This window comes from Apium graveolens, chromosome 4, assembly GCF_009905375.1.
Source record: "Apium graveolens cultivar Ventura chromosome 4, ASM990537v1, whole genome shotgun sequence".
NCBI classification, from domain to species: Eukaryota; Viridiplantae; Streptophyta; class Magnoliopsida; order Apiales; family Apiaceae; genus Apium; species Apium graveolens.
The window spans coordinates 31,645,638-31,672,986 of record NC_133650.1 but is presented as its reverse complement, the minus strand read 5'-3'; the positions used below and the strand labels follow the sequence as shown (position 1 = coordinate 31,672,986).

Genomic DNA, 27,349 nt, shown 5'->3' with positions numbered 1-27,349 from the left:
TTGATCTGGATCAATTAAAATCATGTCCTTATGGAGAGGATCTAAGTGTACTTAAATTTTATGTTTAATCGTACAAATACCAAAATAAATAATATATCGAAGATATCCATTTAAATTTTGTAATGGAAAGGGGAAGAGATTTTGATGAATTTTATAGAGGAATTACCAAGAACTAAGTTGAATCATAATGCTATTTGAGTGATTATTGATACAGGATAGGGATGTTAGCTAGTTATCCTAAGCCAGATTTGCTGAAACTAATGGAGGCTCTAACTGACACCCCCATCCTAGAAGAATTAGAAATACTTGTACAGATTAAGAACATAATTGAGAAAGGATCAGAAAGCTCAGTCTTTACTTAATTATTGTAAATTTTCAAATGTTCAATGTACAAGTGTTGTATCAGCTTTTGTATTGTTTTATTTTCATTCTTTAACTTGGGGTTAGTCTTGTTAACAGGCATGAATTTGTGATAAGCAATCTTCTCAAAAATTGGGGGAGATTGTTGTGCAAGACATGCCTGTATCTTAATAAGACTAAGTCATATTAACAACCCTAAGATTAGTTGTATTATAACCTTAATCTGTAATTTATACTTGTAACACTTAATGTCCGTAAAATGTAAATGGAGCATACTGGAGCATTTTTCCCTAAATAGTGTCAAGCCTAAGAATTCTTTCTAGAAGAATATCAAGAAGGTCATGCCTCAGAAGAATTATGAAAAAGCTTGGAGTTGAATAATTTTATTTGGTGAAAAATATTCGAAGTCAAGATCTCTACAAGTCACAGAATTAGTGTTATAGAGAAGTCATTCGAGAACTCAGAAAGACCTATCGAGAACTCAGGAATTGTCTATCGAGAACTCAGGAAATGCTATTGGAGATATCGATAAGTCAGATTGTTAGGTCCCAATGTGTTTGTAGAAGGGGGGGTTGAATACAAACAATACCGAATAATCGAATTTAGTGTGGAATAAAAAATTGAAACAAAATTCAAGTTAAATAAAAATATTATTAAACTTGAAAGGTGTTACAACAACTGTATCGATTACAAGGGATTAATCTCAAATTAATTATCACAAATCTAGAATAAATTCGACATGAACTTTTTCTATTTTTGCAATAAAAAGATTCAAATGCTAAACGCAATTTGAGATTAAGTTCTAGGGATTTTGATCCGCTAGATAGTTACACAAGAACAAGAGAATGATTTCTAGTTGTTTGGATTTAACTTTAATAACTAGAAATGTGATCTTGAATTTAGCAGATGAAAAATAAAATGTTTTCTGCGGCTGTTTTTCTTTTTTCGTGAGTTGTTGGATGATGAAGAATGACTTCTGCTGCTCCTCTTTTTATAATTCAATTAACAGACCTACTTGAACTGGAAAGACAATCCATTGAGCTAGTAAGACAATCCATTGAGCTAGCAAGACAATCCATTGAGCTAGCAAGACTTTCGGTGAGACAATTGAATGAACTAGCAAGACTATCAGAATGAACTGGCAAGACAATCCTCCTCCCAGTGTAACTTTCGGTGAGACTATTGAAAATGGCCTGGCATGACAATCGGTATGACAATCCAGATTGTCATGCTAGTTCATTTTCAATTGTCTTGCTGATTTAAAACAGATTTTAATCCAATTAAAATTCTGAAAATCCTTAATATTAATTCAGAATTAATTAATCAATTAATTCAATTAATCAATAAATTAATCTTTGCAGATATAATTTATTTTCTTAATTAAATTATATGACTTAATTAATTAATAGAGAATTAATATTAATCTTGAGTAGCAACCATTCTTCTGAAAATCACTGAGAATTATGAATCAATTCCACCACTTCAATGTTGACACTCGATGTACTGTCTGGTTCATGAGTAACTAACTTCAGTGACGTTTCTTCATGTCTTGACTTTGATACTTGATTTTCTTCAGATTAAATCCTTGTAATTCTCGGATACTCTGACGAGATCTCTGTCACTTGATTAAATCCACAATCTTGATTTGTATCACTGAGGCTTGATCAATTTCTTGAGCTTCTTCCAGTGAATTAATTCCTCAAGTCTGTAGATGAACCTTGTTTCTGAATCCTTTGACAAATGTTACTTTATGAGATCTCTTTGACGGTAGATCCGCTATTTACTTATTATATTCTTATTTGAGTTGAGTTAAATCCTTGAATAAACAAATAGGCTATGACATATGCCTTTCAATCTCCCCCTATTTGTTTGTTAGACAATAACAACAAATACCTAGAGGATAACTCAACTAACAAATAAGAAAAAGATATAAACAGAAATGCAAAGTAAATAGCAGAAAAGTTCTGGATAACATTTAACATTTTCCAGATTCCAAATAGATGTTCCTCTAGACTGAACATATCTTCAAGTAGTTTCATCTTCTTTTGTACAATCACATTTCCTGTTGAGAAGCGCATATCTCTCTTGCTTCTCCCCCTATGAGAATCAACTGATTAAAGAAGATCACCTTCGTTTACCACATCTCCCGTACAATAGGATCCGCAGATAAAAACCAATGGTACTCCCCTTTTGGAAAACAGCTTCTTCCCTTATGAAGAAAATCACCTTGTGTTTACCACCTCTCCCGTACAATAGGATCTGTAGTTACAAACAGCAATGGTGTGGTGTAGTGTACATATGTAGGATCTTTTTCTTCCTCCCTGCTATTTCTCCCCCTTAGTTGAGGAATCCTCCAAACTATTACTTAAGCTTTTATCTCCCCCTTAGAGAAGGAATGTATGCCATTGTCTGAAGGAGTTCTCATATTTCACTTGGTTGGAAAAGAAATAACAAGTAGTTTCTCTTTCTTCCTCACTGTGAGTGTGTGATTCTGTTCAAGTGTACCTCACATGTGTTTCACTCTTCTCTCCACTCGTGTTTACACTCATTCTCACAAGTGTATCACTCCTCTCATAGCTCCAACATTCAGCTGTACCTGCAAGGAAAATCACCTTAGCCATCCTTAAGGAGGTCACAGGTGGGTGCAATGGGAGTTCGCAAATCCCCATCCTTGTTAAACTCGTCAGATGAATCTGAGTCATAATCTACAAGTTGCTAGTTTCCCTTTTAGGGTTCCAGATTTGAATTTTGGGAAGGTAAACAATGATCCAACGAATTTAGCATAAAGATCAAAGTTCCCTTCTAATGTCTGTGAAGACATTTCCATGTGACTCATCAGGTAATATCTGAATCATTGTCAACAAGTTGCCGATCTGCGCCTATGTCGGATCCACTATCCGCAGATGCATCCAGGGGATTTAAATCTGGGGAGGTAGACACTGACCACCGACATATGGCTTTTGGATCAGTATCCTCTCCTAACACCTGTAAAGGCAATTGGTCCATTAAAGAACCTTGAACAATCGAATCTGGCCTTAAAATGGTCGAAACTCTTGTTTCCATCAACTCACCCTTTGTGTGTGTACCCTTTCCTTGTGCATCAAGAATTGTTTATGTTTGAAGTGGTGACACTACATCGGATACCCTGGCTGACAGGCAAATTTCAATAGACGCACCCTGTTGAGAGAATGAATCTAGTAACTGTTTTTTAGCCTTTTCAGCCATTACATCTTTTTGAGAAGATGTATGGGGGCTAGCAGTTGTCTCGGTTTAAATACTACTCATCTATGTAGGAGACAGAGCTGCTGGGTTGACTTCAGAACCTTTCTTATGTGGTGCACTAAGGCACTATCTCCCTCACGCTCATTCATACTTCATTTTAGTGGTAAGAGAGTGTTGGTTGGTTCTATTTAGTGTTTGTCTTTACAGTCTGGGATAGATGTTGTGGGTTTTCAACCTCATGACTGTCAATGAAAGAAAGCCATTAGAGACTGAACCTGTATCACAGAACATATGGCAATATAGAGATAAAATGTACTTAAGATCTTTAAGGAATGAAAATTATACATTTAATCTTTTGAGAGAAATGATGTACACTAGTGATTTCAAAAGATTTTAATGAAATAAGAAATCACTAATGTAGAAAGAAGTTTGATTTTCTCCTAAAACTCACTGCACATATAAAACAATATGTTTGTGCCTAGTAATAAGAGAGTTATTAATATGACGACTCTACTAGTTCTTATTAAACTGTAACTTCAGTTAGAGTGCCATACCATGTTCTTGACGATTGCTTGAGTAGTACACTAGTTCATATTAACCTGTAGTGAGATTGTGAAGAAGAGATTGCATAGTCCAATAGATCTGCAACTGCAAAGTCCATGAACTGTGGTGCATTGACTTCCTCTTTTGACTCACCAACCAGGAGTACACTTGTACACATCTTACTAGAGTCCAATTCCAAGTGTAATGTGCATCAGGTGCCTGATATGTCGTAATATTCTCAAGTCTCGTCACTGGTGCTATATATTAGATACTGCTTCCTGATAATAACCTATCACAATATATAAATTTTCAATGATAACATTTCCAGCTTGCAAACAGCCATATCCCTCAGATAAACCTTTGTTGTTATCTCCAAAGGTAACCAGTGGGCCAGCTTTCTCAACCACATTTGATAGCAGGGCTCTATCTCCGGTCATATGTCTTGATGATCCACTGTCAAGAATCCACACTACCGGTTCCACCTGTTTAATGCCCTGTACTACAAATGGATTAGACCTTCTTCAAAACCCAAACTTGGTTGGGCCCGGCATACTTGTAGAATTGTCCTTTATCAGGCAAAACAACATTCTTAACTTTAATGGTCTCAACTTTCTCAATGACTGAACATTTGACCTTGTAAACAGCCTTAACAAATTTCTGTTTAGGCTTAGGCACAAATGTCTCCTTTCTAGCCTTAGAAGGACTAGCAGTCTTAGACCTATCATGCTTCTTATTATTCACATGCTGACGAGGAGTAGTCTTATCACTAGAAACATGCTTACCATTAAAATAAGCATACATCAGATTAAAAACACAAGACATATAATTAGAAACACCACATGCTTTATGAGAGAGATTAACAACAGGCAAATTATGCATGGTAGACATGGCAGTTTTGTTATCCAACTCATGTGTGTCTGAGTTAGTCTCAGTTGCTTTCACAACTTTGACTGGAACTTTCGACACACTTGACTTGGAAACAACCTTCTCAGTAGCATGATCTTCAGCACACATTTCTTCTTGAATAATAGAAGAGGTCGCATCAAATGGTTCAGCAATTGATGCTTTATAGAGGGGTTCATCAACACCCTTAAGCACATGTGGTACTTCCCTACCTTTAGCACATACATGAGGAGGGGAGTTTATGCCTAATTCTCCAATAGCCGCATTGTAATCATAACCTATTCCAGATGTTTGATTAACAGCTTGCTTACTGTAGAACTCTTTAGCCTTCGAACAAGAATTGAAGTAGGCTCTAACCTTAGTCTCAAGACCGGTGATCTTGTCTTTGAGAATAGTTTCGAGTTGTCTATAACAGTTAACTCTATTCTCTAGAAAAGATACTTGTTCTTTTAACTTGTCTTGATTAATGTGCACAAGTCTTAATTCATTGACCTTTTTCTCAAGGTCTTTGATATGCTGACTTAACAGTTCATTATCACGACGAGCACAATCTAAGGAACCTCCTAGATGATAAACTAATTCAGCATCAGTAAATTTTACCTCTTTTCTTGATGATGAAGCTTTTCCATCAATAGCCATAAGAGCAAGATTCTCATCTTCTTCATCTTCACTATCAGTATCATCCCAGCTTCTTCCCTTTGCTAGATAAGCCCTTTCAGAGTTACTATTCTGATTGGAAGCATTAGAGTTCTTCCTTACTTACTTTGGCTTCCTACATTCTGTGGCAAAGTGTCCCAACTCATTGCAGTTATAGCATCTAATGATGCTCCGATCAACCATCCCTGTTTTGTATCCACCACTACTGGTGTTAGAGGATGAAGATCCACCTGTCTGGAATCTGTTGTAGTTGGACTTGTACTTGAACTTGGGATTTCTCTTGAATCTGACATTGGAGAATCTCTTGACAATTTGGGCCATTGACTCATCTTCCAATTGCTCCAGCTCTTCCAAGGAATAAAAATCATCACTGAATTGATTTGTAGTAGGAGGATCATATTCTGCTACTATCACATTTTCCTCAGCCTTGGAAAACTATACCATTCTCTCCGACTGTTGAGATTGTTGTTGTTGTTGACCTTCAGCTACAAGAGCAGTAGATGTGCTGACCACTCTATCTTTCCCGTAGACTTTCTTCTGCTGAATCTGCTCCAACTCATAGGTTTTTAACACACCATAGAGTCTATCCAAAGAAATCTCACTCAGATCTCTAGCTTCTCTTATGGCAGTGATTCTATGTTCAAGATGAGTTGGCAGTGTTAAAAGGAACATTTTGTTGACCTCCCTGATTGAATAATATTTTCCATTTATGTTCAGGTTGTTGATCAACGCATTGTACCTCTCAAACACTTCAGTAATTCTTTCTCCTGGATTGGATTTAAAATGTTCATACTCAGAGGTTAGGATCTCTAACTTGTTCTCCCTAAATTCCTCTGTGCCTTCATTAATCACCTCAATAGTTTCCCACATGTGTTTGGAATTTTTACAGTTCATCACATGTTTGTTCATCAAGGGATCAAGGGAATCAATTAAAATTAATTGAAGGCTGGCATCCAAGGAGGCTTCTTCCTTTTCAGCAGGAGTAAAATCTTCAGGCTCTTTTGTATAGGTTCTAGCTTTGGTAATTACAACATCATTTTTTATCACCTCTGGTTCAATAACCATCGGAGTTTTTGGACCCTTCTTTAATAAGTTCAGATATTTGGGATTTGCAACTTGTAAAAACAAGAGCAACTTCTTCTTCCACATGATATAATTTTCTTTATCAAATAGTGGAATTTTAACGGTTCCAACTTTTTGTGAAGTCATTATGAATTTTTGAATAAATAAAAATTCAAGGAGTTGAAAAATCATAAAAGTCTAGGATCTTGATTTGTTCGTTAATCAGAAGGCTCTGATACCAATTGTTAGGTCCCAATGTGTTTGTAGAAGTGGGGTTGAATACAAACAATACCAAATAATCGAATTTAGTGTGGAATAAAAAATTGAAATAAAATTCAAGTTAAATAAAAATATTATTAAACTTGAAAGGTGTTACAACAACTGTATCGATTACAAGGGATTAATCTCAAATTAATTATAACAAATCTAGAATAAATTCGACATGAACTTTTTCTATTTTTGCAATAAAAAGATTCAAATGCTAAACGCAATTTGAGATTAAGTTCTAGGGATTTTGATCCGCTAGATAGTTACACAAGAACAAGAGAATGATTTCTAGTTGTTTGGATTTAACTTTAATAACTAGAAACGTGATATTCAATTTAGCAGATGAAAAATAAAATGTTTTCTGCGTCTGCTTTTCTTTTGTTCTTGAGTTGTTGGATGATGAAGAATGACTTTTGTTGCTCCTCTTTTTATAATTCAATTAACAGACCTACTTGAACTGGCAAGACAATCCATTGAGCTAGCAAGACAATCCATTGAGCTAGCAAGACTTTCGGGGAGACAATTGAATGAACTAGCAAGACTATCAGAATGAACTGGCATGACAATCCTCCTCCCAATGTAACTTTCGGTGAGACTATTGAAAATGGCCTGGCATGACAATCGGTATGACAATCCAGATTGTCATGCTAGTTCATTTTCAATTGTCTTGCTGATTTAAAACAGATTTTAATCCAATTAAAATTCTGAAAATCCTTAATATTAATTCAGAATTAATTAATCAATTAATTAAATTAATCAATAAATTAATCTTTGCAGATATAATTTATTTTCTTAATTAAATTATATGACTTAATTAATTAATAGAGAATTAATACTAATCTTGAGCAGCAACCATTCTTCTGAAAATCTTCTGAAAATCACTGAGAATTATGAATCAATTCCACCACTTCAATGTTGACACTCGACATACTGTCTGGTTCATGAGTGACTAACTTCAGTGACGTTTCTTCATGTCTTGACTTTGATACTTAATTTTCTTCAGATTAAATCCTTGTAATTCTCTGATACTCTGACGAGATCTCTGTCACTTGATTAAATCCACAATCTTGATTTGTATCACTGAGGCTTGATCAATTTCTTGAGCTTCTTCCAGTGAATTAATTCCTCAAGTCTGTAGATGAACCTTGTTTCTGAATCCTTTGACAAATGTTACTTTGTGAGATCTCTTTGATGGTAGATCCACTATTTACTTATTACATTCTTATTTGAGTTGAGTTAAATCCTCGAATAAACAAATAGGCTATGACATATGCCTTTCACAGATACCCATTCGAGAACTCAGAGATATCGACAAGTATACATTCATTAGAGAACTTTGAGTTATCGATAAGCCAAAGTCCATTAGAGAACTCTGAGTTATCGATAAACTAAAATTCACTAGAGAACTTTGAGAGTTGTCGATAAGTCAAGTCAACAATGAAGTTTCAGAGATATCGACAAGCCAACATGCCTATCGAGATGTCGAGTTCTCTACAGCTTAATTGCAGATCTCGAAGTGAAGAAATTTCTCTAAGTTCAGAATTGCAGAACAGTTCAATATCCAAGGTTGCAAATCAACAAACAATTCACACAGCTGAATTGACAAGTCTACAAAAAGCATCTTGAGAGATGTGCAAGATTAATGGTGAAGATTAAATGACAAAGGAGGATCAACCAATACACAGTGGATGAAGATATGCTAATCTAGATATGGAAATCTCACTTTTCCTTTAAATAGAATTGATTAGTGACAGGTTAGAAAAGTGATTAGCACTTCTTATTGTTCACTGTGTAAACCAAAGTTAACTATCATATAAAGTTAACTGAGGTCCTTTGTTTGAGATAAGACTGAATAGATTAGAAATTGTAATTCTCTCTCAAGAAAGAAGCTAAGTTCTAAACCAAGAACTTAGAGATTTTGTAGCAAAATACTGCTTGATTTTTAATATAAAATTAAGTGAGTTTTGAAGATCTTTGTTTTACATATTTGCATTGTTATTTATGTTTAACATCTATTCTACAAAATCATTGATAACAATCAACTGTTAAACCCAAAGTCGATCAAAAAGTAAACATTTAAGCCAAAACACATCCCCCCCTCTGTGTTGTATTCATATCTAACATAAATTATAAAGGGAATAATCGATAGAACATAAACATTAATAATTCAAATATCTTAAACTAAAACATTATACTGTTGTCTCTAGGGCACATACACTAACAATAATAATTTTTTAGTGATAAATAACTGAATGTAAATAACACAGGTAATTTATCAAAACTCACTTGATTTATATTTACATCAAATTTTTTATGCTACAAATTTGTGTTCTTGAATAATAAGAACTCAACTACTTCTCTTGAGAAAATACAAGATTTCTAGATCTTTTTTGTTACTCTCTAAACAAAGGACCCCTGACATATTTTATAGAACAACATGCGCAGCTTACAAAGATTGCACTAAAATGGACTAAAAATTCTATAGTCTATTTGTCTATTTCCACTTTAATTATAGAAAATCGTCATACAATCTAACATATGTGACCCTCCTTTGTCCAGTTCATCTTGACCATTGATCTTGCATTCTTTATTTGTAGACTTTCCAATTCAGTGATAAAATTATTTGTTGACTGATAATCTTGGATCTTCAAGTTGTCTGTATTCTGAATTTTGAGGATGTTGTGGAGATTTATTTTACAGTATAAGAAAGTCACATATGGATATGTAGAATGACTTATCGATATCCTTACTTCTATATAAGTATTATGACTTGTCGAGATCTCTAATTCTCTATAAGTAGATTGACTTGTCGATATTTTCAGTTCTCTACATAGGCTTTTGACTTTTCGATATCTCCGGTTCTTACAAGTAGATTTTGACTTGTTGATATCTCCAGTTCTCTACAAGTAGATTTTGACTTGTCGATATCTCTAGTTCTCTACAAGTAGATTTTGACTTGTCAATATCTCTTTGGACTTCTCTACAAGTTATTTTTGACTTCTCGACATGCATCTCAATACATCCTGATATATGACTTGTCGATATGTGACTTAGAACATTTTTCCAGAAATAACATATATATTCAAATCCAAGCTTCTACACTTCTCTCTGAGGCATAATCAGGATTGATCTTCTTCCAGAGTTTATTCTTTAGCTTGATGGTTGTTCATACAAAAATCATCCAGTCTAATCTTCTTAACACTTTTACGGACTCAAGAACTACAAATATAAAATACAATAAGATTACCATGCAACTGAGTCTCGAGGTTGTCAAAGTGACTTAGTCTTGTTATATACATGCATGTTTTGCACAACAAATATTAACTTACATATTTAAAGTCATACAAATTATTTTAACAATTGTGTCCGACAAAAATACCCCCACTTTAAACTTCTAAATAGGAGTCGACAAGTCTAGTCGAGTTACTAAGTTCGAGCCGAGTCAGAGTTAAACAAGCCAAGTTTCAGCCAAACAAACAAAAAATTGGCTCGGCTCATTTACTTATCCAAACTTATTTTTATGTTCAAGACCGGGTCATTTTTTAAAAAAATAAGTCGAACTGAATTCAGGTAAATGAGCCGATCTATTCATTTGAAACCCTATCCCTCACTATTCATCTTTTTCTACAGATGACATGCAAGTTGCACGGGTACTAATAGTAAGCAGTGTTCTAAAAACCGGCCGATTAACTGATTAATCGGACGATTAATCGGAGTTCGGATGGGGTCCGTCTCGATTAATCGTTAATCGGGTCAAAGTAAGGTTTTTTAAAATTCGGTCAAAAATCGGGTAGTTCGAGAAAAATCGGTCGATTCGGGTAAAAAATTGGTCGAATCGATCAAAGTTTGAAATTAATAAAAAAAATATTTTTTTAAGGAAAAATTTAAGTTTTTTGAAAATAATAATTAATATTATAGTAGGTAGTAATTTTCTAACTAGCAGGTAGTGAGTAGTTAGTATATAAACCACTTAAATATCAATTATGAAATAGTGGTGATGGTTTTTTTTATAAATCTTACAATTTAAATATCATTATTGAATTAATAATATGTGGTTTCTTTTTGTAAATCATATGAAAGGTTAGTGATATTTAAATAGAATTATTTATTATTATTTATTAAATACATTGCTTCCCATTAATATTTCAATTAATCACTGATTATCCGATTAATCACTATAAGGTCCCTCACCGAACAATCCGGATTTCTGCTTTTTAGAACATAGCAAGAGTGGTGTTGTGCATGGCGACGGTGAAACTGAAACCCTTTAAAGAAAAGAATACAGTTGATTAATTTTTGAACACACGCATAAACGCATTCTTTTCTTGCACAAGAGAATGTTCTTTCTCTTCCTTGTGCATCTTCATTCATTTCCTCTTATACAGGTTTTTTAACACTTCTTAATCTTATGCCCCCCCAACCCCATCGTATATATATATATATACTTTCATGACCTGTACAAATACCAGCAAGAGTTTTACCTTTCTTAGTTTTTACTTATTCATTATATTATATATATATATAATATTGTGGATTCTACAACAGCTGATACCATGCCGGAGGCCTTAAGGCAGAGCCGCTACCATATGAAGAAATGTTTTTCGAGGTAGACGTGCTTAAACACAAATTTAAACATTCACGCACACAAACTTAGTCTAGATGTAAGATGATGATTCTATTGTGAAAGGCAAACCAGCAACAAGTTGCAAACGTTTTAGTTTACAAACCTTTGTTTTTTATGTTGCTACTTTGTTTTGCACTGTTTTTGTGTGCGCGCTCTAATTTTGTCAAACTTTCATTATTTACATGGTGTGCTGAAAAACTAGTCAAAATATCTAAAAGGAATTTCTGTCTAAAGGACCCTTCCCGGTTATATTATCTTATAGACTAAGAGATTATTATATAAGCTACTTTGAGTCCTCACAATGTAATTATAATGTTGACTATTCTCAATGACAACAGATTTGTGGCAAGTGGGAGAAGATTAATGAAACATCAAAACTTGATGGACGAAATCGAAAAATCCATCGAGGACAAGTTAGAAAGAAGCAAGGTTTTAGAAGGTTTACTTGGTAGAATCTTGAGCTCCACACAGGTAAATGTTCCATCATCTCTCTACATGCATATAGGTATTAAATGATCCGACAACAGCATAGGTACAATTGGCGCATGATCAAAAAAAATGCCATAAATGTGCAGGAGGCGGCTGTTAATCCACCTGATGTTGCTTTTGCTGTCAGACAAAATCCTGGATGCTGGGAATATGTCAAGGTCCGAGCTAATGATCTATCTGTTGATGCCATCACTTCCACGGAGTACCTCAAGTTCAAGGAACTGATATACGACCAAAAATGGTACATTTTACCTGCATGTGTGTGTGTGTGTGTGTCAGTATAATTGAGCTCAAAATTTCTGATTCATTCAAATTTATGCAGGGCAAATGATGATAATTCACTACAAGTAGATTTTGGAGCATTTGATGTCACCACTTCTTGCCTAACCTTACCTTCTTCTATTGGAAAAGGAGTAAACTTCATCTCAAAGTTTATGTCAACTAAGTTCAGTGGGAATCCCGAAAGTGCAATGCCTTTGGTTGAGTATTTGTTGGCTCTAAATCATCGAGGAGAGGTAAGTCAATATCCTTCATTCAAACCAAACACTAACAAGGAAGTAAACAACACAATACTTGCTTCAACTGTACAATCAAATATACAACATCCTGCACCACTAAAAGTTAGAATGCAAAACTCTGTTGTGCAAACATTCTCTACAAAAGTCGCTTATTTATTAGTTACTACTAACAGATATAAACTCTGATGAGCTGTTATTTACATGTGCAGAATCTTATCATCAATGAGACTCTTAATAAAGTTGCCAAGTTCCAGGCAGCATTATTACTTGCTGATGTTTTCCTTTCCGTCCTTCCAAAAGACGCACCTTACCAGAATTTTGAGCAAAAGTAATTAAACTGTCTGCACTAATAATAAGAGAAATTAATAAACAAATTATATCGGTAAATTGTGAAATTAACCTACTGCATTGCTAAAATTTTGTGATGGTCTAGGCTTAAAGAGTGGGGATTCGAAAAAGGGTGGGGAGATACTGCAGAAAGGGTTAGAGAAACAATGCGGATAGTTGCTGAGATACTACAGGCTCCAGATCCTATTAACATAGAGTTGCTCTTTCAGAGGCTTCCTGTTGTATTTAATATTGTAGTCCTCTCCATCCATGGGTATTTTGGCCAGTCAGATGTTCTTGGATTACCTGATACAGGAGGACAGGTATATATAATGCAGTATTTCCGTGAAAAGAATCACTTGAACTTAGAAACAAAATTCTTTTCAGTATGATACAAACTCATATTGGCTACTGTATTCAAGATGCAAGTTGCATTCGGGGACGAAGAAGTACAATGTGAGTGTTTGTAGTCCGGAAATTAGTGAAAACCTGGATTTCTGCCTCATTAACGAGCCTGAACAAGATATTAAGTAAACAATTATGGCCTCTGTCTTGGCTAGACAAGTATATGTACTTTTCCCCTGCTTGTTACACATGAGATCAAGTTTGGAATCTAAGACAAATAATCTGTCTAGAATGGACTTACCTTATTGTGTGTAAAAAGCTTGCGATCTTATTTAATCTGACATAGCTCGAGTGGTAGGACTGTAAGCTAAGAAATTAATATTACTGGATGCAGGTGGTTTATATTCTGGATCAAGTAAGAGCTTTAGAGGAAGAATTGCTGCTCCGGATCAAGCAGCAAGGGTTGAGCGTAAAGCCTCAGATTTTAGTGGTAAGACATACATGCATTAATGCATCTGTTACCACTTAACAGTCAACTGTTCAATTACAAACTTCTATGGATAAGTTATTTACAATCCTTTCGAATTTTAAAAACGAATGAAACTGCAGGTCACTCGTCTAATACCGGATACTCATGGCACGAAGTGCAACCAGGAAATGGAGCCTATTGACAACACCATGCATTCCCACATCCTCAGGATTCCATTTAAGACTGAGAAAGGGATTCTGAAGCAATGGGTTTCTAGGTTTGACAGTTACCCTTTCTTAGAGAGGTTTTCACAGGCAAGTTCTTCCTTTGTTTCTTCACCCTGAGTATGTGCAAGACATTAATCTATGGAACATTATTAAAATCAAATAAAGTCTTAATTTGTATGAGTCAACATGTGTCAGCCAAAGCAACCAGATATTGACCACATAATGCACTACACTTGGTTATTTATGCTGCATTGCTAGAAATACTCATTTTGCAAATTGTCTAGTTGCATTAACACGATTCATCTCAGCATTCCTCTTCTGGTTACCAGGATGCTACTGAAAAGATATTTAAGCTGCTGGATTGTAAACCAGATCTTATAATAGGGAACTACACTGATGGGAATATTGTAGCATCCTTGATGGCTAGCAGACTAGGAGTAACTCAGGTCAATTTCACATTTTAGTTTCAACTAATTTGCAGTGTTCTATGTAATCTACAAATGGAAGCATCTAAAGTTTTAAATGCTTCATAACATAGGGAACAATTGCTCATGCTTTGGAAAAAACCAAGTATGACGATTCTGATTTAAAATGGAGAGAGTTGGATCCAAAATACCACTTCTCATGTCAGTTTATGGCTGATTTGATAGCGATGAATTCTGCTGATTTTATTATAACAAGCACATATCAAGAAATTGCTGGAAGGTCAGTCTTCTTTTAGCTTTGGCCTAAAATTCAAACTGCTCGGTAGAAGGGGGCTTACATACAAATTTGCTCAGTTATTCTATCATACTATTGGGGTACATTGTACAAACTTATAAAACTTTATTTGATATAGAAACTTTCTTGTGATTCTAAATAATGACAAACCCACTGAATGGTATATAGTCTTAGCTACTAAACAGCAAAGCAAGTGAATGTTTTATTTATAAAATTATTATCATTCTATGTGTTCAGGGAGATCTAATTCTTACTTGTTTGTTCTTCAGTAAGAATAAATCTGGACAATATGAAAGTCATGCAGCATTTACCATGCCAGGTCTTTGTAGAGTGGTATCGGGTATCAATGTCTTCGATCCAAAATTCAATATTGCTGCTCCTGGGGCTGACCAGTCAGTCTACTTTCCTTTCACTGAGAAAGAGAAGCGATTCAGCAAATTTCATTCCGCCATAGAGCAATTACTATACAGTAGAGATGATAGCAATGAGGCCATGTAAGTACATATTCAAACCTAATTAATAACTAAGTCACATCAGTGAGTGATGTGGTGTACCAGTTTACCAAGAAATCTAATTTCTGTTCGCTCCACAACATCTACAATAATCGGGTTATGCCTTAATTACGCAGTGGATTTCTAGCGGACAGGAAAAAACCGATTATATTTTCCATGGCAAGGCTTGACACAGTTAAGAACATTACTGGCCTAGTTGAAATGTTTGGAAAGAATAAAAGGCTCCAAAATTTGGTGAACCTGGTAATAGTTGCAGGGTTCTTTGATCCATCGAAATCTAAAGACAGGGAAGAAATCATGGAAATAATTAAGATGCATTCCTTGATAAAGAAGTACCAACTAAAGGGTCATATTAGATGGATAGCAGCTCAAACTGACAGGTATCGTAATGGAGAAATATACCGGTGCATTGCAGACACAAAGGGTGCTTTTGTGCAGCCTGCACTATATGAAGCATTTGGCTTAACCGTTATTGAATCAATGAACTGTGGACTACCTACTTTTGCAACAATTCAAGGTGGACCAGCGGAGATAATTGTCGATGGGATTTCAGGATTTCATATTGATCCTACCATTGGAGATAAATCAAGCAACAAGATTGCCGATTTCTTCGAAAAATGCAGGGTGGACACAAAGTATTGGAACAGGCTGTCTCAAGATGCACTGGAGCGCATATATGAATGGTACAGTTTGATCATATATACTAACAAATGAAATGAGAGCAGAATATAAGTTTCTTGATCCCATCTTGATGATCATGTTTCAACTACAGCTACACGTGGAAAATATATGCCCACAATGTCTTGACAATGGGATCCATTTATGGGGTTTGGAGACAGATGAACAAAGAAAAGAAGCAAGCTAAGCAAAGATATATTGACATGTTCTACAATCTCCAATTCAGAAAATTGGTGAGTCTAAAAATGTTCAAATTTTCCAAGAAGCAGGCACCATATTATAGCGATCAGTACTGGAATTGTGCCAAATATTGGAATAGTGTCTATGCATGTTATATAGGTAAAAAAAAATTAATATATTAATGCACATTCTTCGATAAATTTTTAATGCTACAGGCAAGAAATATAAGACTCCCATTGGAGGAAACTCCGAGGTCTGCTATAAGAATGACCCTAAAACCTGGGCAACCATCATCTACAGTGGCAGAAGTACCCCATCCTGTAGCTTTTCCCAGACAAACTAATATTATAGCAAAGAAAGATATGCAGCAGCTCATTTTACCCAGAGATGAACCTGTAGTTTTCCCTTGTTGGTGGTGGCTCCGTATATGCTTGGCTTCCTTCATTGCTGTCTACTGGCTGATGAAGATTGTAGCGTATACACTTGGTGACTAAAAACATCTGGTGCATCATTTTCTAAGGGCATATAATTATTTAAATAAACTACTTGGAATAATATCAGTTCCCATGCAAGAATAGATTGTCTCCATTGTAAATCTATTGGCCATGGTTCTGTGAATTGTGTTGCTTCCTACATGTTGGAAAATAATCTCAAACATGTGTAGTTGTGTGTGGTTTGTTTTTCTAACGGCTAGTTTGAAGTAGTCAGCTGGTGTTTGTGGTTCTAGATAGTGTCTCTGGTTTTTAGTCGTGTTTATAGGAGTTGAATAAAGTTAGCAGTAGTATTAGGAGTTCTTGGGTGTAATGTCCTACTTTGTAGCATCAGTAGTTGGTGTTTTGCTTATTTATCTATTGTATTGCAGTTAAATAATAAAAAGAGAGTCTTTTCTGGATATACGAGGTCTATCTTCTCTGCTTAAATTAGTCTATATATATATAGTAACAACACTTGGTATCAGAGCAGGGAGTTCTGGGTGAACGGAAAAGGCAACAGAGGATGGACACCGGCAAAGGGTTGAGTGGGTCGTTGGGGTTGAGTTACCCAATACTCACAAGAAGTAATTACACCACTTGGGCTCTCAAGATAAAAGTGTATTTGAAGGCACAAGGAGTGTGGAATGCCATTGAGTCCAAAGATGCAGCAGTCGAAGACAAGACTGACAAGGTGGCTATAGTCATGATATATCAGGGGATTCCTGAGGAATTTTTGTTGGCACTTGCAGAAAAAGAGACAGCAAATTGGGTATGGGAGGCATTAAAAATGCTATGTCAGGGTGCAGATAAAGTAAAGAAGGCCAGGGTTCAAACTCTGAAATCCGATTTTAAAGCCTGAACCATGAGGGATGATGAACAAATCGATGACTTCCACATGAAAATGAATGGAATATTCACAAACATAAGAGCACTCGGAGAAGAGATGAGTGAATCATAAACAGTGAAGAAACTGTTGAGAGTTGTGCCGTCGAGATTTTTGTAAATAACCTCCATCATGGAACAATTTGGGGACCTTGAATCCATGACCATTGAAGAAGTTGTGGCATCCCTTAAGGTGCACGAGGAGCGTATAAAGGGCAAGGTGGAAAACAAGGATAAACTGAAGGAAGGTTGTTGTTGACTCGGGAGGAGTGGCTCAAGAAGACGAACAGGGAAGGATCCTCGGGCTCTAGAAATCAAGGGGGAGAGACAAAGGAAATGTGATGTGCTATAACTATGGAATATATGGCCACTTCGCGGAAGAATGTTGAAAACCCAAGAAATCCAGAGAGAAGAAGCATGAGGCTAATATAGCACAAGTGGAGGATGATGAGCCAGCGTTATTGTTGGCAAAATGTACCAAAGAGGAATCGAGAAAATTGAGGGTGGATGGCTGTGAGATAGTAAAAGCGTTGTTGTCAAGGAGTGGTGGAGAAATCAATGTGTGGTACCTTAACAATGGCGCAAGCAACCACATGACATGCTTCAAGGAGAAGTTTGCAAGACTTGATGAAAATGTTACTGGGCAGGTTCACTTCAGAGATGGGACTACAGTTAAAATAGAAGAAAAAGAAACTGTGATCATGATGTGCAAAAATGGAGAAGAAAGGTTGTTACACGACGTGTATTACATACCGAATCTACGCAACAACATTGTGAGTTTGGGGCAGATGTCTGAAGATGGAAATGAGGTAGTACTCAGAGGGGAATACTTGTGGGTTCGCGATAAAGATGATCAATTGCTGATGAAGGTAAAGCGTTTGCCAAATCATCTTTACAAGATTGTTATTGAGACAAAAATCCAAGAGTGTTTTTTGAATAAAGTGGATGAGATTGCCCGGTTGTGGCATAGGCGCCTCGGACATGTCAACTATCAGGAAATACACCTGATGTCCAAGGAAACCATGGTAAAGGGGCTGCCAAAAATCAAAATGTCGAGTGGTGTATGTGATGGATGTCTTATGTCGAAGCATGCTAGAAAGAAATTTCCAAGGAAGGTGAGCTATGAAGTAAGCCAGGTTCTCGAACTAGTTCATGGAGATCTTTGCGGACCAATTGATCCGTAAACGGCCTCGGGGATACAGGTATTTCTTTTTATTGGTTGATGATTTCAGTCGATTTATGTGGGTTTACTTTCTGAAAACAAAAGATGAGGCATTAAAAATGTTTAAGATTTTTCGTGCTCAAGTGGAAAAGAGTTCTAAGAAAAGCATTAAAGTTTTTAGAACTGACCGTGGGGGAGAGTTTACTTCTAATGAATTTAAGGAGTATTGCGAGGGGGTAGACATAGAAAGACACTATAAAACACCGTACACACCCCGGAAAAACGGGGTGGTTGAAAGACGTAATAGAACGGTAGTGGAGATGGCTAGGAGCAATTTGAAGGAGATGAAGATGCCAAACAAACTGTGGGGAGAAGTAGTGAGGAATTCAGTTTATATTCTTAATCGAGTTCCAACGCGTGCTCTCACTAGGAAAACACCTTACGAAGTGTGGTATGAAAGAAAACCAGACTTGAGCTATGTACGGGTGTTTGGGTGTGTAGCATACATGAAATTGACTGGAAGCTCAATTAGTAAGTTGGAGGATCGAAGTAAACGGGTTGTTAATCTGGGAAAGGAGCCAAGTACTAAAGGTTATCACCTTTATGATCCTGTGAGCAAGTGTGTGTGCATAAGTCCAGATGTAAGTTTTAAAGAAACACAGCCATGGTCTTGGTCTGAACATGGTGAAAAGGAGACTGAAGGTACTTGGTTTGATGTTTCGAGTGAGTCTGAAACAAACGAAGAAGAACATGTTGAAGAAGATGCACATGGAGGTGAGGAATTTCAGGAAGGTTCTCCAGTACAACGTTCAACTGTTGTTGGTCTCAATCCCAAAAATTATGATGATTCTACCAAGCCAAGGATGTGATATCCCATATTTTTCAGAATTATTTTTATTACTATTTGAATATGTTTAGGTGATTTTCTGATTTATAAGGAATAAAATTTTGGATATTTTATTCCTGTTTGACGAGTTGATATTAATAAATGGTAATGTGCTAATTGTTAAGTGTTATATCGATTCTTATTAATTTCTGAAAATATTTACTTAAATGTATTATTTTCAAAAATTTATTTGAAAACCGATCATTTTATTGATATCGGTAAATTGGGTTCGTTTAGTAATATTAGGGATTGGATGGATATTCAGTGTGCTATGCGTTGTATGTAATATTAATTGTGTGGGAGTCAGTTGTGATTGAGGATTAATTGTATTATTAATTACTGAGTCGTATCGTTTTGTTTTTGTCTTTAAAAGTGATTTTATTGAAAATTTAATTTCATAAATATTTAAATTATCTTTAAAATTATTTTTATGACTTTATAATTACAATAATTATATTTGGGATTTTATAAAATTTAGAAATCAATATTTCATCAATTATTTAGCCTTGTATGATTTTCCGATTTCATTTATTTGTAAAATTTGTATTTAATTCCAAAATTCTTCAAAAATTACGAAACTCATATTTATTCAAGTTTGGAATATTTTGAGAATTTTAAAATTATTTTAGGAATTTTTGGGATTAATTTCACCCGCGCGTTGAATCGTTTAATTGATAAAAGCGGGTACAAATTGCATTTCAAAAATTGTTTTAAAATTACAAAATTTATGTTTTTATAAACTTTGGGATATTTGTAACATTTTAAGACTATTTTCCTGATTTTCTGAATTTGTTTCAAGTGCAGCTCGGTTCGTTAATTGTAAAATGCGGGTATAGCGCGCAAGTCAAAAATCCTTTAAAAATTATGAAAATTTTATTTTATTAGTTTTTAATTATTCCGAGAATTTTAAAACTTATTTGGTAATTTTCGGGTTAATTGTACCCGTAAGTCTGCTCGTTAAATTCTAAATTTTAGGACAAAATTAGGCTTGTATGTTGATAAGTACTGCAAGTAGTATAGTGGATAAAAGAAAAAAAAACAAAACAAAACAAAAAAAAAAGAGAAAGAAAGAAACCTGTCAGCCACACCCCCTCCCCACCCGCGTATTACCCCTCCCCCTTTTTCTTTTATCCGCCAGGTTCATCCCCCTTCTTCTCTTTTGTCTCTCTGTCTCTCTCCTGTTTATATACTTTTTAATTTTCAAAAATTCATATATCTCAAACCGTTCATCCAAATTTCAATTATTATATATATAAACGATCAGCGCTTCGATACCTACGCATAGATATATATATATTGTAAGGTTTTGAGAAGAAAATTTGCGGAGCATATTTTCCGTTTTAATTTATTTTTGAGGCAAAGAAAAAGAGTTTGGAGGCGGTGATTACTCCACATGCCATCACAGCGTGTATATGTCTATGGCTATTAATTTCGGATTTTTCTGGAGATATTTTCCGGACATCAGATATTCTCTTCGGGGTGATCAAAATTTATTTTGGGTAACGATTCTGAAATTCCACCTTCGTACTTTTGTATATTATAGCATGTTAGTATTTATATATTTATCTCATAATTTTTAGAAATTGTTGGAGAAGTCACTTTTGGTCCGAGTTTTGGTTCAGGTGGTCGTGTTATTCATTTCTGGAGTGTTTATACGCGTAAATATAAAGTATTGTGTTGATTGTTGTTGGTTGTGCTGATATGATATCGACTGGCAGTCCGAGAAATAGCACGGAGGTACTGTCCGATTTCCAAGAAAATATTATTTTTTTTAGTTCACAAGATTATTATTTTTATTATTATTCGAAAATAAATCCAAATTATTTAGTTAATGAATTTTAATTGATTATTTAATTCGAGTTAATTATTTCTTATGATTTAAAAAATCCGAAAAATAGTTTCGAGCTTTAAAATATTATTTTAAATTATTTTTAAGGCTCAATAAATATTATTAAATGATTTATTCTTATTTATTCTTATTTTTTTCGTAATAAATAAACCGTTCGTCCGTTTAATACGAAACGAACGCCTCTAGACTCAGAAAAATATTCCGATTTCAATAAAAGTACTTTTGAAACCTAATTTCTTTTGTATTAAAGGACTGTTTGATTTTTTATATCATTCTGAGTCAATTTTGATCGATAAATCATATTTTTTACCCGACTTCAGTTTTAAACATACTAAGTCGAATGTTTTGACGAACTGAGTCATATGTGATATGAATTATGTCATAAGTGAGTTATGTGTTTACGTGTTATGTGAATTATGTGTGTATGTGGATCAAGAGTCCTGTGATTGTCTGTTATATTTATGTGTGGGCTATCGTATGGGTAGGCGATAGGATTTTGACGGGCAGTTCGTCGAGTCATTATCATTTAGATAATTAAAGCTATATCTTTTAATTATAGATGCGGATCTCTCGAGTTGATCGGGACAAGACGTTGGATAAAGAATGAGATGGAATGGTATTGGGTATCTGGCTTCTAGCAATCGCAGGAGCAACATATTGATGGAGTGTTGAAAAGAAAAATGGTGATGTTTTGAGACAGAATGTCAGAATAGATGCGCCTTTACGAGTATGACTAACTACTAAAACCCAAAGGCAAGTATCCCTATCATCACTTATTGTTCAAGTGATATTTATTTTAAATCTTTTCATGCAAGTATTGCTTTCCCTATTCAGTCCGGAATAGATAAATGTTTTATATATCGCTGAATTAAATAATTCTGTTTATGCAAGTATTCTTCCGCTATTCTATGTTGAGAGTAGCTAAGTGATTTTACTTATCCAATTATCGGATTTACAAATGTTTTGGATTTTTAGAAAAGTGATTTGGTTGTGAATATTCCTACCCAAGAATTGGGGGAATAAAATTATTTCGGGTGTCGATTATTATGACCCCATTTCAATAAAAGGTTTTAAGATTGGATCATAATTGCATAAGTGACCGGGACGGACGGTCCAGCGGAGGGCTATTTCTAAGTGCCATATGGAATATTATGACACAATTTTTGCCACAGGCAGGTATATTGCCTTTTGTTTGAGTACTCGTGTTTTTGGGGTCACGTTTCTATGAATCATGACCTTGTGCTATCACACGGGCTGATCAACATGTGATAGTACGTCCGTCGGAGGATGATCCTAATCTAAATTATCATATCATTTTTGATATTCATAGAATAAATGATTTATCAACTGTTTCTTTTTTGGAATTATGGTAAAATGCGGTTTTGATTCAGATTGTGATTTACGCTGATACTTACGTTGTTGTTAAATATCAAAGGTGGTATTAGTATAGATGATTGATGTTAACTTCCCTATTTTAGCGCGGGTAGGTTGTGATCATCAAAGGTCGTATTGATATCTAATTTGATATGACAGCAAAATAAGTATTAATTTCAAGAGTTCGGTTTTGAGTAAAGTTTATAATTCAATCCATAATCATTATTTCTTGTTGGTGTTGTTTACGATATTTTCGTAAACACTGTTTTATGAGTTTTATTCTCGTCAAGATTCAAAGTATTGCTGCAGCATTTCGCTCAAAAATATCAAAATGGTTTTGAATACGATTAAGGAATCAATTCTGAGGTTCCTCCACTAGAATTTTATGATTCAGCAATTATGATTTTAAAGGTTCTGCTCTGTTGCAGATGTCGGTTTTATATCAAAAGACCCTATATATGTCATAATGATCTTGCTGAGCATTTCTTCCGCTCATACTTGCCTGTTTTTAAATTTAACCTCCAGTGAGGATTAGTTGCGCTGTTTAGCTGCGTAATTCGAGGAAGCAAAGAAGAAGCTCTTGGAAGGTGATGGGTCCAGGGTTTGCGAACTAGTGTAAGTTCTATTGTGTAAAGTTATTTATATTATATTATATTATAATTGTGTTATTTTATAGTTGGGCCTAGTATACTTCTTTTTGAAGTTATACTAGCGGGTTAGTTTAGAATGGAAAATTTATTGAACAGAGTTTTAAAAGAAAGTGAAAAATTATTTACGGAATTTGGAATTCTTGTTTCTAGGACTGTAACCTTAAAAGATCTTGGATTAGTTGGGGTCATTTATGCTAAATATCTTCCGCTGGCATTTATTTATCGATTAAACAGGTTGATTTGGATTGAGGTTTCATGGTGACGACCAAATCCTCTGACCCCGGATTTGGGGGCGTTACAGATTGGTATCAGAGCTGAGGTTATAGTAAACTAGAAACGAGAGTATGTAGGAGTGCGTATAGCTATGTGAGGACGTTTGAGCTCATACCGAGTTCCTGTTGGACTATCGGATATAGTGCCAACGAGTAAGTTAAGATAGGCGCATTCGTTCGAGATGGTTGTGTTGAGCTGGATGGAACTCTGGGAAGCTCCAAACTTCTATGGTGGAATCTTTCGAGGCTACTACGATTCGACGACGATTAAGATTATCGATATCTTTGGAACGTGAAGAAGTGTCTACAATCAGATGGCGAGTCAACTAGAGAGTTCAAATTGGAGATAAATATTAAGACTTTGGCAATACCTTCTTTTTCAATAAATTCTTTTGACTTCTCTCAAAAAGAAATATCAGTTAGAACACATAATCCCTAAGACCAGCTTATTCATTTTGTGCCAGAATTTTTATTCTCTGGACTTCATTTCCTTCAGAAATATCAGCTTTGAAATCTTTTCAGTTTTATTCATTTGATTTTGAATTCTTTGATATTTTTATTCCGACTGAGATGAACAACCCTAACTATAGAGGACACAAGGTATACCTGTCTGTGTGATAGGAGTCGGATGGGACGCCATCACTTGTGTGTGTTGTAACTACCAGATGGTTAATAACCTTTAGTAGTGTCTTAATTTAGACACGCAATACCAAGTTCATTTGATCATATTGATCTCTCGGTTATTCTCTGTTAGGTCACATACACACTGTAGAGGGGGTGAATACAGTGTATAGTACACTCAAATCGAACAGAAAACAAACTTTATTGAAACAATAAACTCTGTTACAATATGGAACTGTTACCTCTCAGTGATGAACAAATATCACGAGAGCTGCTAGGGTTATAAAGAATAATAACTTCGATAATGATAACACTTATAGTGTAAACCCTATGCCTGTGTTTATATACTACACAGTTACAAGATAATCGCTAATTGATATGGAATATAATTCTGCTTCCTAAAATATATCAATCAGATATCTTCTATTCCAAGTATTCCATTCTTCACGGAATTCCTTCTTCATGCATATCTCTTCTTATGTTTTATCTCTATCTTCTTTCCTTTAATCAGCTACTGTCCTTATCTGATTGTCCTTCAGCACTTAAGTTCTGATATCTATCTTCTGATGATTATCTCCTGATAATATAAGTACTGATATCCTTAAGTCCTGACTTCCAGTATAAGTACTGATCAACAGTTAAGTACTGATCTATCCTGTTCACACAAGATCTGAAAGCTAAATATAAGACATATTAGCCATGACATTATCAAATATATCTAACATTCTCTTATTTCAATAATACTTTTTCACAAACTCAGATTTTAGTCCTGTTATACTATGAAATTCTCTTCTTTTTGAAATTCCATTATTTTATTATCTCAAATATGCGAAGGTATGCCAATCAAGTTGAAATGAGTTATCCGGGTTAATGGAGAGTAAGACTTTTGGATGAAATTACAAAGAGCAGCAGTGGATTACAATGCGATTAGAATATCAGTGGCGTATAACGAAGCCAGTCTGTTTCTTTACTTCTCTCTCTATTTATCTCTCCCTCTCTCTTTCTTTTTCTTTCTCTTTATCTTTCTCTCTATTCTTCTTTCTCGCAATCAGTAAAAGCGATTCTATTGAGAAATTGGTCAAAGGATGTGGATGGAACAATAATGCGGAGTGAAGCTCACGTGGTAACTGTGTGGTATAAGGAATTGCAATGTTATTAGAAATTTTGAGAAAGGTTACGTATGCAAGATTGGAAAGTTGGCCAGAAGATCCCTAGTGCTGTCTTCTGCTGATTCTGAGGACGGAATCCTTATAAGGGGGGTAGATTGTGATATCCCATATTTTTCAGAATTTATTTTATTATTAATTGAATATGTTTAGGTGATTTTCTGATTTATAAGGAATAAAATTTTGGATATTTTATTCCTGTTTGACGAGTTGGTATTAATAAATGGTATTGTGCTAATTATTAAGTGTTATATCGATCCTTATTAATTTCTGAAAATATTTACTTAAATGTATTATTTTCAAAAGTTTATTTGAAAACCGATCATTTTATTGATATCGGTAAATTGGGTTCGTTTAGTAATATTAGGGATTGGATGGATATTCAGTCTGCTATGTGTTGTATGTAATATTAATTGTGTGGGATTCAGTTGCCATTGAGGATTAATTGTATTATTAATTATTGAGTCGTATCGTTTTATTTTTGTCTTTAAAAGTGATTTTATTGAAAATTTAATTTCATAAATATTTAAATTATCTTTAAAATTATTTTTATGACTTTATAATTACAATAATTATATTTGGGATTTTATAAAATTTAGAAATCAATATTTCATCAATTATTTAGCCCTGTATGATTTTCCGATTTCATTTATTTGTAAAATCCGTATTTAATTCCAAAATTCTTCAAAAATTACGAACCTCATATTTATTTAAGTTTGGAATATTCTGAGAATTTTAGAATTATTTTAGGAATTTTTGAGATTAATTTCACCCGTGCGTTGAATCGTTTAATTGATAAAAGCGGGTACAAATTGCATTTCAAAAATTGTTTTAAAATTACAAAATTTATGTTTTTATAAACTTCGGGATATTTGTAACATTTTAAGACTATTTTCGTGATTTTCTGAATTTGTTTCAAGTGTAGCTCGGTTCGTTAATTGTAAAATGCGGGTATAGCGTGCAAGTCAAAAATGCTTTAAAAATTATGAAAATTTTATTTTATTAGTTTTTAATTATTCCGAGAATTTTAAAACTTATTTGGTAATTTTCGGGTTAATTGTACCCGTAAGTTTGCTCGTTAAATTCTAAATTTCGGGACAAAATTAGGCTTGTATGTTGATAAGTACTGCAAGTAGTACAGTGGATAAAAGAAAAAAAAAACAAAACAAAACAAAAAAAAAAGAGAAAGAAAGAAACCTGTCAGCCACACCCCCGCCCCACCCGCGTATTACCCCTCCCTCTTTTTCTTTTATCCGCCAGGTTCATCCCCCTTCTTCTCTTCTGTCTCTCTCCTGTTTATATACTTTTTAATTTTCAAAAATTCATATCTCTCAAACCGTTCATCCAAATTTCAATTATTATATATATAAACGATTAGCGCTTCGATACCTACGCTTAGATATATATTGCAAGGTTTTGAGAAGAAAATTTGCGGAGCATATATTTTCCGTTTTAAATTATTTTCTGGGCATAGAAAAAGAGATTGGAGGCGGTGATTACTCCACATGGCATCTCAGCGTGTATATGTCTATGGCTATTAATTTCGGATTTTTCTGGAGATATTTTCCGGACATCAGATATTCTCTTCGGGGTGATCAAAATTTATTTTGGGTAACGATTCCGAAATTCCGCCTTCGTACTTTTGTATATTATAGCATGTTAGTGTTTATATATTTATTTCATAATTTTTAGAAATTGTTGGAGAAGTCACTTTTGGTCCGAGTTTTGGTTCAGGTGGCCGTGTTATTCATTTCTAGAGTGTTTATACGCGTAAATATAAAGTATTGTGTTGATTGTTGTTGGTTGTGTTGATATGATATCGACTGGCAGTCCGAGAAATAGAGGAGGTGCTGTCCGATTTCCAAGAAAATATTATTTTTTTTAGTTCAGAAGATTATTATTTTTATTATT

At 34.6% G+C, this 27,349-nt stretch overlaps 1 protein-coding gene across 1 annotated transcript; it reads left to right on the top strand.

Annotated features, from left to right (window-relative positions):
• Positions 1-11,488: 11,488 nt before the first annotated feature.
• LOC141717931 (sucrose synthase 7-like) lies at positions 11,489-16,686 on the top strand. The gene is made up of 14 exons (XM_074520197.1): positions 11,489-11,620; positions 11,977-12,109; positions 12,214-12,368; positions 12,450-12,642; positions 12,855-12,973; positions 13,079-13,295; positions 13,712-13,807; positions 13,927-14,100; positions 14,343-14,459; positions 14,552-14,718; positions 15,003-15,227; positions 15,362-15,928; positions 16,018-16,156; positions 16,319-16,686. The coding sequence occupies exons 1-14, from the start codon at positions 11,568-11,570 to the stop codon at positions 16,595-16,597; spliced, it is 2,634 nt and encodes an 877-aa protein (XP_074376298.1). The 5' UTR covers positions 11,489-11,567; the 3' UTR covers positions 16,598-16,686.
• Positions 16,687-27,349: the final 10,663 nt, after the last annotated feature.